The sequence below is a fragment of the Drosophila busckii genome, chromosome 3L, assembly GCF_011750605.1.
Source record: "Drosophila busckii strain San Diego stock center, stock number 13000-0081.31 chromosome 3L, ASM1175060v1, whole genome shotgun sequence".
Classification (NCBI taxonomy): Eukaryota; Metazoa; Arthropoda; class Insecta; order Diptera; family Drosophilidae; genus Drosophila; species Drosophila busckii.
The window spans coordinates 7,321,779-7,337,885 of record NC_046606.1 but is presented as its reverse complement, the minus strand read 5'-3'; the positions used below and the strand labels follow the sequence as shown (position 1 = coordinate 7,337,885).

The 16,107-nt window shown below is 41.8% G+C and overlaps 2 protein-coding genes across 2 annotated transcripts; both read left to right on the top strand.

Annotated features, from left to right (window-relative positions):
- The first annotated feature begins 33 nt into the window (after positions 1-33).
- On the top strand, positions 34-3,016 carry LOC108598288 (transcription factor SPT20 homolog). Its single transcript, XM_033293475.1, has 3 exons — positions 34-165; positions 824-1,150; positions 1,217-3,016. The coding sequence occupies exons 1-3, from the start codon at positions 34-36 to the stop codon at positions 3,014-3,016; spliced, it is 2,259 nt and encodes a 752-aa protein (XP_033149366.1).
- Positions 3,017-4,573: 1,557 nt separating this feature from the next.
- Positions 4,574-15,110, top strand: LOC108601085 (cadherin-23). The gene is made up of 8 exons (XM_017988991.1): positions 4,574-4,772; positions 8,788-9,152; positions 9,208-10,699; positions 10,758-11,019; positions 11,073-12,690; positions 12,742-13,044; positions 13,098-14,239; positions 14,785-15,110. The coding sequence occupies exons 1-8, from the start codon at positions 4,613-4,615 to the stop codon at positions 14,909-14,911; spliced, it is 5,469 nt and encodes a 1,822-aa protein (XP_017844480.1). The 5' UTR covers positions 4,574-4,612; the 3' UTR covers positions 14,912-15,110.
- Positions 15,111-16,107: the final 997 nt, after the last annotated feature.

Sequence of the window (16,107 nt, the reverse complement as noted above, 5' to 3'; positions counted from 1 at the left end):
AATCCAACATAGTTAGCAATAAGTGAAAAGAAAATGCATATTAAGCCAAGAGTGAAACTAGAGCCAGAGTTACTGCAGAAACTACGCATAGATCCTGGCGGCATTCGTGTGACGCAAAGTCGACGCTGGCAACGGATTATGGATTTGCTATTTGTGTATACGATTGTAAGTACGTAGCCTGAAGGAATAACTAAAAGGATTTGACAGAATTTGTAAGGCAGAGATGTAAAAGAATGATGAAATAATAAACTCATAAGCAATTCAGGAATCTACAGATTTATGTTTAGAAAATTGGAAAGCCTGCAGCAAGAATTGTTTTAACATTGAGTTAATTTCTTTGGCATAATTCTATTTAAATTATTATTTTGAAGTCCATTGTTCGCTTGAGCTGTAACTCAAACTGAATTGGCTACTTGGACTGTGGCTCAAATTAAATTCAGTCTTTCAATTCTTGTTTCACTAGCTGTGATTGAAATCTGCCTTATTCAAAATCATTGACAAGACTTGCCAAGCCCACCTTTGTCTCATCCAATTAGCTTTAAATGAAACAGGCTATACCGTTAAACAAAGAATAGCAGACAGAATGGCATTTCGTATAACAATTGGTTTATTAAGAGACTTTCACTTTCTCCTGGACAAAGTAAATAAATTTTAGGGTGTGCCTAAATGACTTTCACATCCCATTCTGTTGATTAAGATGTTCTAAGAACAGGTTATGCTAGATTGTTCTATTCATATAGCTTTACTTTCTATTTACTAAAGTTCTTTAAAAGAATTATGCAAATATAAGCCTATGATCTAACCGAAGCTACGCTTCTTGCAGATGTCTCTTATGGTAGTCAAGGTCGCAGCCACAACAGCATTATATCAACAGCAGCAACAGCAACAACTACAACAACAGCAGCAGCAACCACAAGCAGAACAGTTACTTAATCACATTGCAGAGCAAAGGGAGCTGGAGACAACGACGACGACGACGGCAGTGAGAACTGAAAGTGACAACGCAAGTGAGAGCGCAGCTCAAGCAGCGGAACGTGTAAGCATCGAGAAGATGCGTGCCAGATTACAGCAATTGCAGCACGAGCAGTTGCAGCAATATCAAAGCAGACAGCAGCTGATGCAGCAAATGCAGCTGCAGTTGCACGCAAATGCGCTGGATGCTGAAGAAGCAGAAGAGGAGCAGCAACGCCAAGTGGAGACTGCGCATGCACAAGAGGCGGGCACGCATGCAGTAGCTGGCGAAACTGCCTACTTATTGGAGCGTGCCGACGATGTGGCGCCCATTTATGGCACATGGCGCACGAAAGCGAGACGACCCCAGTCGCAGTTGCAGCTGCAACACGCCACAGCGACAGCGACGACGAGCCACTTGGACGATAATCATCTGTACGAGCGTCTGCCCAGGCGCACCGTCACCATGACACCCGAGCACGCAGCTCTGCGTGAGCAACTGCCACGCCCACCACGCCTAACAACACAGCGTCCCGGCACTGCGCTGCTGCGTCGTCAATATTCCGAAACGCCAGGCTCACTGGCGCTGCGTGAAGACTTCAAGCCCAAGCCGTTTCACTTTCCCTACGATGGGCCGCTGCCCGAGCAGTTCAAGGAGCGGCCGCCTGCAGCAGCCTTGAACAACATACAGGACATACTACAAAATCTGCATCTAAATGCTGCGCCCAGCAAGCTGCCGCAGCTGGTCATGATGCCCACTGGACTGCACATAGCTGGCAGCTATAAGAATCTCAAGTCCAGCGGCATTGCCAACTTCTTTCGGGGCAAGCGTAACAAGAAGCAAATGCAGTTCAATTTGCCCATGAGCCTGCCCATGTATCCAGCGCTAAGTTTGCCCATGGCTATGCCACATTATGGCGCCACTGCACCACATCAGCGTGTGGCTATTGAACAGCTTTATGCTTATAAGCCGCGCTCGCCGCAGGACATTAACTTGCTAGCCACAGGCTATCAGCAGTCAGCCAAGCCAGTCAGCAACAAAAAGAAACACAAGCAGCAGCAACAGCAGCAGCAGCAGCAGCAACAGTACTACAACAACATGTTGCTGGAGCATGGCACGCAGCAACATTTGGTTAGCGATGCTTTTATGCAAAGCTATCCAGCGCTGCTGGCATTGAATGCTACGCGTGCTCCAGCGCTGCAACACAAGCGTGTACCCTTCAAGCTCAATTTGGATATTTATCCAGTGCTGCCACCTTCGCGTCCCACTTCAGTGCTGCGCAATCCTTTTCAACCCGAGGCTGTTTACCAAACTCCCTTTCAATTTCCCACACAAGCGCCCAGTCATTTGCCCCTAAGCTTTCCCGATCAGGCTACGCGCTATAGCCAACAGCAAGCTATATATCAATCCCATTCACAGCAGCAGCAGCAGCAGCAGCAGCAGCCGCCGCCGCCGCCTCCCATGCAAACTCATTTCAATCCCGAGGACTGCATCTATGGCAGCAAACCTAAAGCAATTGCTCAAAGCAGCAGCAACATCAATCACAACAACAACAATCAATTAGCTGTAGATCAACACTCCAATCAAATTATGTTGCATCTAAATGTTTTCCCCAAACAAAAGCCCACACCAGCAATGCGTGCAACCACCAATCCCTTCTACAATCACAACTACAACAATCAGCAACGTCAGAGTGACTCCACGCTGCCCAAGCCGCCCAGCCCCGCAGCCATTGAACCACGTCAGGCGCCGCCAAACAACAACAACACAGTTAGCAACTCCGCTTCCGTTCAAAATCAAACTGTTGCTGCTGCTGCTGCACAACGTTCGATTTCACGCAGCGATAATTTATCGCTTATTGACTTTGAGCATCCCATTGTAGCCGCGGAGCTGCCACAGCTGCCACAGCCTGCGGCACTAACTGGCTACAACTATCAACCAGAAGTGCAGCATTATCGCTATCCCAAGCATATTGATCAGCTGGCGGCTGAGGCGCAGACAGCTTCGCTGTTTCGTTTTCCCGTTGAAGATCTAATACAATTTCAGGTGGATGATGCGCTCTAAGCTTTGCAATTGCTTGGCGCTATAGTCGTTAAACCAAATATTATGTATAGCTTTAGTATTTTGAATTTTTACAATGCATAGCAAAAGAAATACTATATAAAATACTTAAATAAATAAGCTCAGCTTTGTTAATAGCAAATTTGCTTGTTGTTTGATTTTGTGGAATGAAATTTTTAATATATGAATAAATTCCAAAAAATGTAAAATAAATTGTTGCATATTTATTTTATATGTGAAGCTGATTTAAAATTTAAATTTGTTGAAATTAAACAATTTGCATTGCAAATTAAGTCTTAAAGCAAACTTAAACTTAAACGTTGCATACTTTTGGCCAGCGTGCTTCATATTTCGCCCATTTAGGTGTGTACACACTGTTTGTCTTTTGCTTTTATTTCATTACCACTCGTTTTGCGCATGCGCGAAATGTTTATCAAAACAAAAAGCCGGCAACAAGCAAAAACCAGTATTTACCTGAGAGCAAAAAAACGCAACGCTCAGCGGTTCGTTTGGTGCGCTGTGGTCTTTGGGTTAGAGCTAAGAACGGCAACAGGTAAAACGGGCAACAGACAGAAGGTGAACGAGCGTCGCGTAGTCAAGACGTTGCCGCGGCTTAAACGAAAATTCAAGCGTCTCTCTCTCGTGTGTGTTTTGTGTAGTGAGCAAATAAAAGAAGAAAAGATAAACAACAAAAACAAATACAGCACATAAAAAAAATTCGGTATGTGAATCAAGTTTTTTAATGGCTGGCGTCATAGTTTGGCGCTGAAATTTTTGCCTGTTGACAGCACAAAACTCTAAGCTAGAGTTTAAATATAAAATCTAAACTAAACATAAAACATAGAACTTGGCGGCGGCGGCTGCATTAAGTACATTAAATGCTCTGCTGTGCTGTTTTTTGCGCACATTAAATGTAGCTGGCAGATACTTTTGTATCTTGGCGCTGTGCTAACAACCAGTTCTTGACTTGCGCGTTGCCTTTTTTGCACATTTTCGGTTTCAGTCTTGGCTTTCTTTGCCACATTTCTCATTCGCGCCCGTCAGCTGAAGAAGCTGAAGGCAGCTGAAGAAAGCCAACATCGTATATTTGCCAATCGTTAGTGCTCAAGAGATGCGCCCAATGATTGGAACACAGCAGCAGCAGCAGCCGCCTCATCATTATGTGCTACTTTTCACATGCGCATAAAGTGAAATTGCCAACAACAAATACAAACAACAACAACAACAACAGCTACTACTACAGCAAATAAATAAAAGATTTCTTTAGCTTCAAGTTCAGCTACAGCCTCAAGGTGCTAGAAACATTTGAGCTGCAGTTTAAACACAATTTTTAGCTGAGTTTGCAATTGCAAGCGAGCAGCCCCCAACGCCACCCACAAGGTCGTCAGTCTAAGACATTGAAAGCAGCTGCTGCTACTGAACTTAAGCTAAAGAAATGTTTTTTGTTTTAATTTTAGTGCATTAAAGTGTGTCGCTGGTCAAGTGTTAATTGTGTTAAATAGTTGTATAAATAATAAGCCCAAATATTAACCGTTAAACAGCCTACAGGCTGCAGTTACAGATATATAACGGCAAACTACGAAAATTAGCAACGGCAACATGTTGCTGCCGTCGCTGCTGTTGCTGCTGCTGCTGCCGCTGCGGAGCTCTGCGCAACTGCTGAATCATCCGCCGCAATTTGTGCCTGGCTCGGGAGATATGTCACGCTTTAGCCTAAGCGAGCATACGCCAGTTGGCAGTCCAGTTTATCAACTTAAAGGTAAGTCGCAGCCACAAAAGCTTTCAAATTGCTGTCGCCCCCCTCCAAGCCGCGCTTAAAAGTCGTCTAATTATATAGCACACAGCTCTTAGCTAAATTATTTTGTTGCTTTGCTTTTGGGTTCAATCTTAGACTAGCTGGAATTTTTTTTTGGCTTTAAGCTTGTCTCAAATTGCCAATGCTGACTTTCATTTTGTGCTTGTGACTTTGCTCACATACAAATATATTTAATTGCAATTTTAAGTCCAACAACAGACAACAGAAATTTCAAGCGCTTTTGGGTTCGCCACCTACTTTTGGTTTAACCTTGTGGTCGCGTATTGAATTTATATATATATATAAATGTATCTGCACGTTTTTTGTTTAGCGCTCAGCAATGTTGATCTACATAAAGTTGTTGAATTTATGTCTTACTTAATTTATGTTGTAAGTACCACATGCTGAGCTGTCATGCAGTAGCTCAAAATAATTCATTATTAAATTTAAATAAATTTTCGCTTGCTTTTGTTTTAATGCAGCAGCAAATAAATTTATGCAAATTGTAAAATTAGTATACAAAATATACAAAATTTTCTTTATCAAAATAATTTTTAGGCTTACAAAATTAAGAAATAATTCTACTATATTTTTTCTTTATAAACTGCCTTAAACTTCTCTGTTTAGATAACTAAACCGCTTAAAGTCACATAAGCCAAAGCATATCTAAAATTTCGCTTTCGTATGCATAGATAATTTAATTTTTTTTTGTAATTTCTTTCTACAATCTACACAGTCGCGTGTTTGTGGCGCGTCGCATGTTGGCAGAATGCAACGAGGTTTGCTAATCAATTTGCCTGCAAACAATACAATGTTTATATCTGCAAGATACATGTGTATCTTTTAGTTTAGCAGTCTGTCTATCTGTCTGCAGTTAATATGCGGAAATGCATTTGCGCACGTCTAGGCGTAGCACATCGATATTGATAATCAAATTATGCTGAGCAGCCAACTGGCGACTTGCCACAGCGTTCACTTTTTTATGCATTCTATATGCACAACTTTTACTTTAATAGATTTTAATGCAGTCAATTAAATGATAAAAATGAAAACTTTACACCTTGTATGTTGCAATCAGGCAGCAATTGTTGCTGCTGGGCAACAACAATCACTTGATTATGCAGCCAAGCTATAATGAGTATATAATAAAAAATGCAGCACGAGACGCGGCGGCTTTACTTTTGGTTGTTGCACCTGCTGCTGCTGCGCCCACAATTGTTGCAACATTGACACCCTAACACAGCGCCCCAGTTTATAGACTCTGCACTGTAATTTGAGCGCTGCTGATGAAGACTGACAACTTTCAAACTTGCTTCATAACTTTATTAAGGCGTTATGCAATTGATATGCCTGGGCTAGAGCATAAGCAAATTCAACTACAGTTAGTCAAAGAGCGCGTGCTGCAGCTTCATAACTCCAAGAGGCGACACCACTCATCACTAGCCACACACACACACATGTGGTTTGTCTTCTTGTTTATTTATTTTATGTTTTTTGGGGCTGAATTGGCTTGGCTGGTTTTGCAAGCTGCATCCGTGAGATAGAAAACAAGTTTATGACTGCGTTTTGGCCAAATTGTAAAATAGCCAAGCCAGCAAAATGCTGAAATTGCTTTGACTAAACTGTAAGCCAGGAAGTAATTGTTATGCCAATTTGCTTGGCTCGCCAATCAAACAGTTACAACATACGCCAAAGCTCAGCTTGAGTAGCAAAAATATTATTTTGTATAACTAAATATTTTCATTTTACATAAAAATCAAAATCTTAATTGTTTGCTGTGTGTAAATTACACTGGCTGCTATAATTACACGCATTTACAAAATCATTTACACAATGCGGGTGTTTGCCTATTTCTCTTCTTCTTCTTCTCCAACTGCACGTATGTGTAATAAATAGCAAAATATTAACAAATACGCTTCGCAGAGCATGAAATCACAAATTACACCCTCGTGATGCTAAATAGAAAGTAAAAGTAGAAACGTTCGCAAAAAAAATTGTTGCTAGTTTTAGCTTAAAACAATAGCGCATAAATAGCTGCATAAATTTTAATAACTTTAGGCGACGGCAACAAAAACAAACAAAAATTGAAAAGAAATATTTTCGCTTAGCAGTTTTCAATTAAAGCTGAAAGTTAATTAACAAACATTTGTTAAGTTTATGTGAAGCGTTTTAGAAGTAAAATACACATAAAATATACAACATTTTTCTATTTTACTAATAAATATATCAATATATAAGTTTAAATTGCGTGTTGATTAATCAATTTATTATTAATTCGTAGGCAATTGTTTGCAATATCTTTGAAAACTTTAGAAAATATTTTATAAATTGTTTAGCAGTTTCTATTTGTAAAATATTTACAAAACTTGCTCATTGTTTGTGAACTCTTTGAAATATGTAAAAAGCCATAGAGAGCACTGCACTTAACATTTTCAATTGAGCCAGATACACACGAGTTTAAGCCAAAGAATTCAAGAGCTTAACCGCTAACAAGCTCAACTAGTTTTCCCACTGTTTTTACACCTAACTCCGTATGTGGCAGCCACAGCAATTGTCGACCAAAAGTAAATCAACTGGCCAGCTCCAATGGAGCTTGAGCCATGTAAGCCCCAAAAAATAGACAAAAAAAAAGAAAAAGTACAAAAAATGATTATGTACATTAAAAGAAAAATAAAAAAGTGGAAACAGCAACTCACGCGCCAATGTCAGTTGAGCAGGGAGGGGAAAAGTGGAAGTGGGAAAAGCAATTGGGTTGGCGACCGCATTCAAGTAAACTAACCTGGGTGTGTGTACCGTCGTCGTCGTCGTCTGCGTCTTGGAGAACGTGTTGTTGTTTGCTTCCCGCTTTGTGGCAGCAACAAGCGCGAGCTGCAATTGTCGTTGCTCAAATGTTTAAGGCAAACTTGAAATTTTGGTTTCGGCATCTCTGTCTGGTTACAAGTCTGTGCCAAAAGTAGACTGAGCTGCGTTTTTGTTGTTGTGATTATTATTGTAAGCCGCCGCTGCTGGGAGCATTTGTTTTTCTTAGTTTCAAAGAATTTCTAATGCTTGTTTTTTTTTTGTTTGTGGGTTATGCCCGCCAGCTGAGCTGCAACACACAAAAAATTTGAAGCATGGCTCTAATAGGTTTCCTGCTTTTATGCTTAGTAGCTTAAGGGAAAGAGAAACCGTTTCGGCTTACACTTGAAGAAATTAGCAAAGATGTTAAGAAGAGCTAACAAATACAATTTTTAGCTAATTTGAATAGTTTGGCGTTCAAGTTGCAGCTATATTATATTTATTATATGAAAAAAAGATGAATGAGCTGCTTGCTTGAAAAACTTTTAATTAGAAAATAGAATTTCGTTTATGCTAGGACGAACTAAAAAGCAAAATACCCTTGGGCAACTTAATGCTCAGCTAAATTACTCCCATTCCATCCCCCATTTTCTGCAAGTGCAGCTTAAATTAAATATTATATTTATTATATTAAAAAATGGTGAATGTGAACATCCAAGTCAATGGGCTGCTTGCTTGAAAAACTTTTAAATAGAAAATAGAATTTCGTTTATGCTAAGTCCGAGCTCATCCCAGTTACTCCCATTCCATTCCCATTTTCTGCAAGTGTAGCTCACACAGCTTCAACTTAGACGCTTTGACCCAACTACCGAGCAAGCAAAAGTTACATAGTTAGCATCATTTCCACGCCCAAGTTAAGCAGCCAAAGCATTAGACTAGAAAACTGAAGCAGGTTGTGGGAACTTAATTAGCATTTTTCACACGCCTCAGCATAACTGAAACGACCCAACGATTGTCTGTCTGGCAACAGTTCAACAAAAGTGTCAGTCTATGACGTCTACTAACTTTACGTAGTATTAAAATACGTAATTAAGTCAGTTGAGCGTGTCGAGCAAAACAAGTGGAGCCGACAACAAACCGCTTTTACTAGCAGACAGCGCCACAATAACTAAGTCAACTAACTAATTTGTCTCTCCTACAGGCAGCGATCCAGAGGGTGGCCGACTTAAGTACAGCATAAGTGGGCCAGTGTTTTCAGTGGATCGCGAGACGGGCGTAGTGCGACTGCGTCAAGAGCTGGACAGAGAAACGCAAGACAGCATCGAAGTGATTATAAGCATAACCGACGAGGGTGTATTTGGCAGCGAACCGAATACAGTCTCGCAAAGACGTGAAATACCCGTGCGGGATTATAATGATAATCAGCCCACGTTCCATGGACGTCCCTATACCGCAAGCGTTAGCGAGAGTTTGCCTGTGGGCGCAGAGCTGGCCATAGCTCCAGCCATAATTGTTACAGATCGTGATGAGGGCATAAATGCGGAGCTGCAGCTCAAGTGTGTGCCGGTAAGTTATGAATACACTGCGCAAAATGCCTTAGCTCAAACTAATTTAATTGCAGGAAAATGATATTTGCGACATCTTTGGCATACGCGCTGTTAAATTAGCCGATGGAAATTACACTGCACGCGTGGCGCTCAAACAGCCGTTGGACTTTGAAAGTCGTCCGTCCTATATAATGACCATAGTTGCTTCAGATAGCGCATTGGAAAATCGTCTAAGCTCGTTTGCTACGATTTCTATTAATGTCGTCGATGTGCAGGATCAGCTGCCAGTGTTTACCAATGCGCCTTATTCGGCTACAGTGCCGGAGAATACGCCACCTGGTGTTAGCATTTTGAGTGTCAAAGCTATTGATGGTGATGTGGGCATACCACGTGAAATCTTTTTGTCGCTCGAGGATGAACCTTTCGGGCACTTTGAGTTGGTGCCGTTTGGCAATGCGCTGGAGGGTCAAGCAACGCTGCAAACTACAAATGTGCCGCTGGATCGTGAGCATCCGGATATATTACAAAATGGCGGCGTCTATGTGTTTAGCATACGCGCTACTGAGCTCATAGATGGCGCTATGCCTGCTGAACATGCCATAACCAGAGTAACTATAGTTGTTACCGATGTGGATGATCATAAGCCCACATTTAATGCGCCAGAATTTAATGTGAGCATAGCAGAGAATTTAGCTAATGGCATGCCGCTGCCTGGACTGGCTATATTCGTGGACGATTTGGATATGGGCGAGCATAGTCGCTATGAGCTGCAGCTTAGAGATGTGCGCAATGCCGCTGGCGTGTTTGCTGTTGCACCACAGCAGGCGCAAGGACGCACGCCCGTTGTGATCAAAGTGCTGAATAGCTCCAGACTGGACTATGATGCACCCACGCAGCGTAGCTTTGAGTTTGATTTAATAGCTTCCACGCAAGGCGTGCAGCAGGCCAAGGCGCGTGTTTTGGTGCATTTACTGGATGCCAATGACAATGCGCCGCAGTTTACGCAGCAAACTTATCGCTTTAGCGTGCCAGAGAATTTAACGCTCAACAGTTTAATAGGCTATGTAAATGCTACAGATGCAGACTCTGGCGACTTTGGTCGTGTGCAGTATAAACTCAAGGGCTTTGGTGCGCATAGCTTCTTGGTAAATGCGCAAACTGGCGGCATTTACCTACAACAGTCGCTGGACTATGAAAAGCAAAGCGCTTACAGCTTAACTATGTTAGCTGTGGATGGTGGTGGGCGCGAAACTACTGCCAATCTGTATATAGATGTTATAGATGTGAACGATAATGCGCCTAACTTTGAGCACGCCGAATATAGTCGCACTATACGCGAAGGTGCAGCCATATTTGAGCCACAATTCTTTGTGCGCGCACATGATGCAGATGGTCCAACTCAGGGCAATGGCAAAGTTAAGTATGCCATTGAATCGGAGAACAGCATAGCGGGCAATGTTTTCCGCATTGAGCCGCATACGGGTGAGTTGACGCTGCAAAAGGCTGCGCGCTCTATGGATACAGAACGTGGTGAATATGAACTAAGCGTTTCAGCTACAGATTTTGGTAGGTTTAACTACACTATGTTATGCTATATTAAATTAATCTGCTCCTCACTACTCAGGCACTCCTGCTTTGTCCAACAGCACACGCGTTTTGGTGCGCGTTGGCATTTCCGGCAATCAGCGTCCCATTTTCAAAGGACACTTTACAAACGTTGAAAATCTGCCTGTTGTAGGTCCACCCAGTTATCGTGTTTCAATACCAGAGAATGCTGCGCCAGGCTACAATGTTACCACAGTCTCTGCACATGATCCTGATGGCCTCGATAGTTTGCTTAGATATCGCATTGTGGGCGCTAATGATAATTTCCTTATCAATGAGCTGTAAGTATTGCTATTTTATATTCTAAAGTTCAAGCTAATGCTTTTTATTGCAGCTCCGGCTTGATTACCGTTTCACCACAAGCGCACATTGATCGCGATCTGAACATGAACAGCTTTGAAATTATAGTAAATGCTGTGGATGCGGGCACGCCCATACCCGAAACCGCCACCACCACAGTGTATGTGAATGTGAAGGACATAAACGATGAGAAACCCAAATTCGAGCAGCATAGCTATGCAGCTTATGTGTCCGAACGCACTGCCATAGGCGAGAGCGTGCTGCGTGTGCGCGCCATAGACAAGGATTTGAACTCCAAACTGGAGTACAGCATGCAGGGCGAGGTGCAGGCAACGACTAAAGCAGGCGTGAGCATTGCCAATCGCAGCAATTATCCAGTGCAGCAAGCGTTCCGCATTGACAGCCAAAGCGGTGAAATATTTGTCAACAGCAGCTTGCGTCATGATGTGGCAGCTATTATAATATTTACGGTAATGGTTAAAGATTTGAATGCTGAAGTGCAGCCAGAGCAGCAAATCGATACCACTGAAGTGACAATCTATGTGCAGTCGTTTAAGGATAAAGATCCAGTGTTTAAAAACGCAGGCTGGAGCAGTTCACATCCAGTGTTGCATATTAGAGTCAAAGAGGAAATGCCCATAGACAGCGCGTTGTTTATACTGCAAGCAGTGGATCCGGTTACGGAGCAAGCTATAAGCAGCTTTGAGCTTATAGAACCTAAGCAGTCGGAGTACTTTTATTTAGCTGCAGGCACAGGTGAGCTGTTGCTAAAGAAACGTTTGGACTATGAGCAGCTAGCAGCAGCAGGCAGCGCTGAGTTTGAGCTGCAAGTGCGCGCCAATAGCGCGGATCGCACTCGCAGCAGCATAAGCAGAGTTAACATAACTGTGGAGAATGTGAATGACAACAGTCCAAGCTTTGAGCAGCGTGTATACAAGGCAACTATAATAGAGAACAAAGGTTATCCGGAGCGCGTGTTGCAGGTGCGTGCGCATGACAAAGATGCCGCGCTGAATGCGCGTGATGAGCGCTTGGGTTATCATAAGATCATTTACTCGCTGCAGGGCGAGCATGCGCTGCTATTCGAAATCAACAATACAACAGGTGAAATTGTTGTGGCACGCAATCAAAGCATCGATCGTGAGCGCACAGCGCACATACAACTGCAAATCAAAGCGGAGGATTCGCCAGGCGCACCCACAGAAGCTAAGCAAAGCTTAGCTGAGCTGCACATCGATGTGCTGGATGTGAACGACAATGCGCCTGTGTTTAGTCAGAAAAGCTACAGCGCTGTTATACCCGAAAATGCGCGTGCCTTGGAGCAAGTGCTGCAGCTAGAAGCGAGCGATGCGGATGAGGGTCCTGGCGGTGAACTACGCTACGATATTGTTAACGAAGGCGATGCCAACGGCTTGTTTCAAATAAATGCCGAGTCCGGACTGCTAAGCACACGTCGCAATCTCACAGGCAAAGGACGTGCTGAGCCTTATGTGTTAATAGTGCGTGCGCAGGATAATGGCGGACAGCTGGCCAAGCAATCAAGCTTATCTACAGATGTGGAGCTGCGCATATTCATAGGCGATGTGAGCGCTAATGATGGTGTGCCCTACTTTGTGGCGCCACGCGTGGGTCAGCGCGCGAATGTTACAGAGGTAAGTGTCATAAACAGCACCCACAGCTTGCTCTAAAGATTTGCTTTTCAGAACGCTGCCATAGGCGCGCCTGTGTTCCAAGTTATAGCCAGCGATCCAGATGATGAAAATACGCCCTCGGGCACGTTAACCTATCGCATATTGCCGGATACAGCAGATGCAGAGGCCTTTGCTATAGATGCGCACACAGGACTCATTACCACACGCCAGCAACTGGATCGTGAAACCAAAAGCATGTACAAAGTCTTGCTGGAAATCAGCGACAATGGACAACCCAAGCAAACGTTGACTAGAGTACTAAAGATTGAAGTGCTGGATGTGGATGATCATGTGCCGCGCTTTGTGCGCGAAATTGTAAGCAGCTTACAATCCAATCAAGTTTATATAACTCAAATTCTTTTACTTAGGACGCTGGACCGTTGTCGCTTACAGTTTGGGAAGCCAAACCCGCTGGCACTATAGTGGGCAACTTTAGCGCTGTGGATGAGGACGCAGGCGAAAATGCTGCCATCGATTATGTTATCATCGAAGGCAACAATGAGCAGCTGTTTAGCATCGAACGTGATAACAATAGCGTTGCTATACTTAAGACTACAGCGCCCATTGATCGCGAGCTGGTGGAGTCCTTTACGCTCACTGTCAAGTGTTTGAAGCTGGGCGAGCCTGCTTACAAATTTGTAGGCGACAGCTATGAGCGTCAGGATGCTTCACAGCTGCGCATTAGCATTAGCATACTCGACATTGATGACAATTTGCCGCAGTTTGCGCAGCCCGACGCTACAGTGGGCATACGCATTAATGTACCCATAGACACAGTCATTACTACGCTGCATGCCACAGATTTGGATGCAGAGGCAGCGCCCATTGCACTCACTGTTGAGAATGTTACATTCGTGCCACAGTTTTATAAGCGCAGCAAAGCACTTGCCACAGGCAACTTGCAGCGTCTGTTTACGCTCAACAATCGCACTGGCGAGCTACGCACAGGCGGCTCCTTTGCTGACTATGTCGATGGCTACTTCTTGATGCGCGTGTGCGCCAACAACTCCCAACAGCTCAAGCGTCAAAGCTATACGCACATCAAAATCTTTGTCATACGCGACAAGTCGCTGCTGAAATTTATTTTCGCACGTCCACCCAATGAAATTCAGCATAATATTTTGCCTTTCCAGCAGCAGCTGCAGGCCAAGCTGAAGCCGCTGGGCCTGGAGCTGCATGTGCTGGACACTCAGGTGTTTACACGCGCCGACATGAGCTTGGACTTCACTGCCACAAGCAGCTGCTTTCAAATGTTTAGAAACGGCAATGCGCTGTCGCTGAGCGAAATGCAAAGATTAATGAACTCGCAGCAGCTGCGACAAGAGCTGCTCGATATCTATGCCATGTATGGAGTGAGCGATTTGGAGTCCTGCTCAGTGCGCCGCACACACACAGCGGCGCTCTTTGGCAATCTGCTGATGTCTGCAGGCGCTTGGCTGGTTATACTAGCCGCCCTCATAGGCGTGGCAGCGTTGATCTCGCTCTGCACTGCCTGTTGCCTTAAGAAAAAGTAAGTTCTAAGTATAGTTCAGTCAACTAGTCAACTATATTATTAAATATAGTACAATAATAGAAATGATTACAAATGCACTTTGACTAAGTGATTATGATTTTAAATAATCATTAAATAGTTTAAAGTATTTAAAATATAAAAAAACTAGGCCCATAAATTTTTGCATTATAATAGAAATGATTATAAATCCACTTTGACTAAGTGATTTCAATAATCATTAAATAGTTAAAGGTATTTAAAATATGAATAACCACAGGCCGAAAAAGAAATTTAAAATAGTTCCATAATTTTTGCATAATTTCTTATCATTGCTGTTAATTATTTTTCAAACTTTCATAGTCTCATGATCCCATTGAAGTCTTATTGTTGTTTTGAAAATATTTGTTTTAAAAAATGTGCAAAAAATATCCAAATAATTGCAAAACAAATAGTTTAATTATTTGTTATCACAATCAATTTTACTAATATTTATTTAACAGCTATTACTTTTTAAATCAAGCGCTTGCAATTTTTAATCAATTTTATTTTCTATTAATTTTTAGATTCAAGCGCCAAAGCAAACGCAGCTTGCAGGCTAGTCTGCGCACGCCCACTGAGCATACGCCCACTTCCTATAGCTATTCGATGCCCGCTGTGCTTTACTCGGAGCCCATCTATGGACCATTGTAGCGGCAACTGATAATCTGCACAGCCAGACAGCCGCGCTGCTTGCAATACTAACTAGTAAATTATTAAGTTAAAGACTTAAGCCCTCGCTGCATCTGCTGGTGCTTAAAACGAGATTCACCTGTACAGATGCATTGCGGGGCTTTGCAGTAGCGACAGTCGTAAACTCAGAAAATAGTTTCAGTATATTTGCATAACTTGCCTGCCAACAAATAATTTTTTATTATTTATATAAAAGTAGCAATCAAAATATTTTGATAAATTGTAAAAGTTCCAGCTTTGTTTTCCCCTTTTTTTCTGAGTGTAGCATTAAGCATAAGCATACTATATATATGCACGTGATCTATGTATTAGTTTTATAAACACTAAATTTAAGTTTTTATATAAAAACTAACTGTATAAAGTCAAAGCACTTACCTTATAAGTATTTAAACATTAGCTCAAGTCATTTGTTGTGTGTCATCATCAAAGTCACGAAGTAATGCCTACAATATAAATATATATATTTCAAATAATTTGTATAGTTTTTTAGGCAATAAATTTATCTTATCGTTTATTTGTATAATAAATATGCTAAACAAGTGCTGAATAAATATTAACTAAATAAATGTAGTTTTTATTTATATGGCAAACAAATGTAGGCGAAATATTTTCAGAGCTCAAACAATATGCATATGTTATTGCTATTAAGGTAAATATGCTATATATATAGTATATATTAAGGCTATAGAGTGCAGAATGTGAACATGTGTGCAAATAAGTTCAAACTAGTGGAAAATTCTATACATGCATTTAGATACTTTTTATGCACTTAATTTCAGAGTGGGTGGAGGGCCACGTTTTGGTAAACAAATGAGAAAATGGAGGTTGAAAAAAAATATATTATGAAATATAATACATTTATTTTTAATATTTTCAGATAGAAACTTGATTAAGACGCATGAAATTGAAGAACAAAAGTTTAGCGCTTAAATAGAAAATTAATTTAAAAAGCAACAAATTTTTTAAAAATATTTTTCAGTTGAAATTTGAGTAAGCGTTGCATAAAAAGATTCGTGAAAATATAAAAAATAAGCTACATTTTTTAAATGCATTGCTGTAAGTTGAAACTTGATTCACATTTTTTCAAAATGGGGCGCAAAATTCAAAAATTTAGCGCTTAAATTAATTGAAAATTTTAATTGCAAAAGCAAAACCAG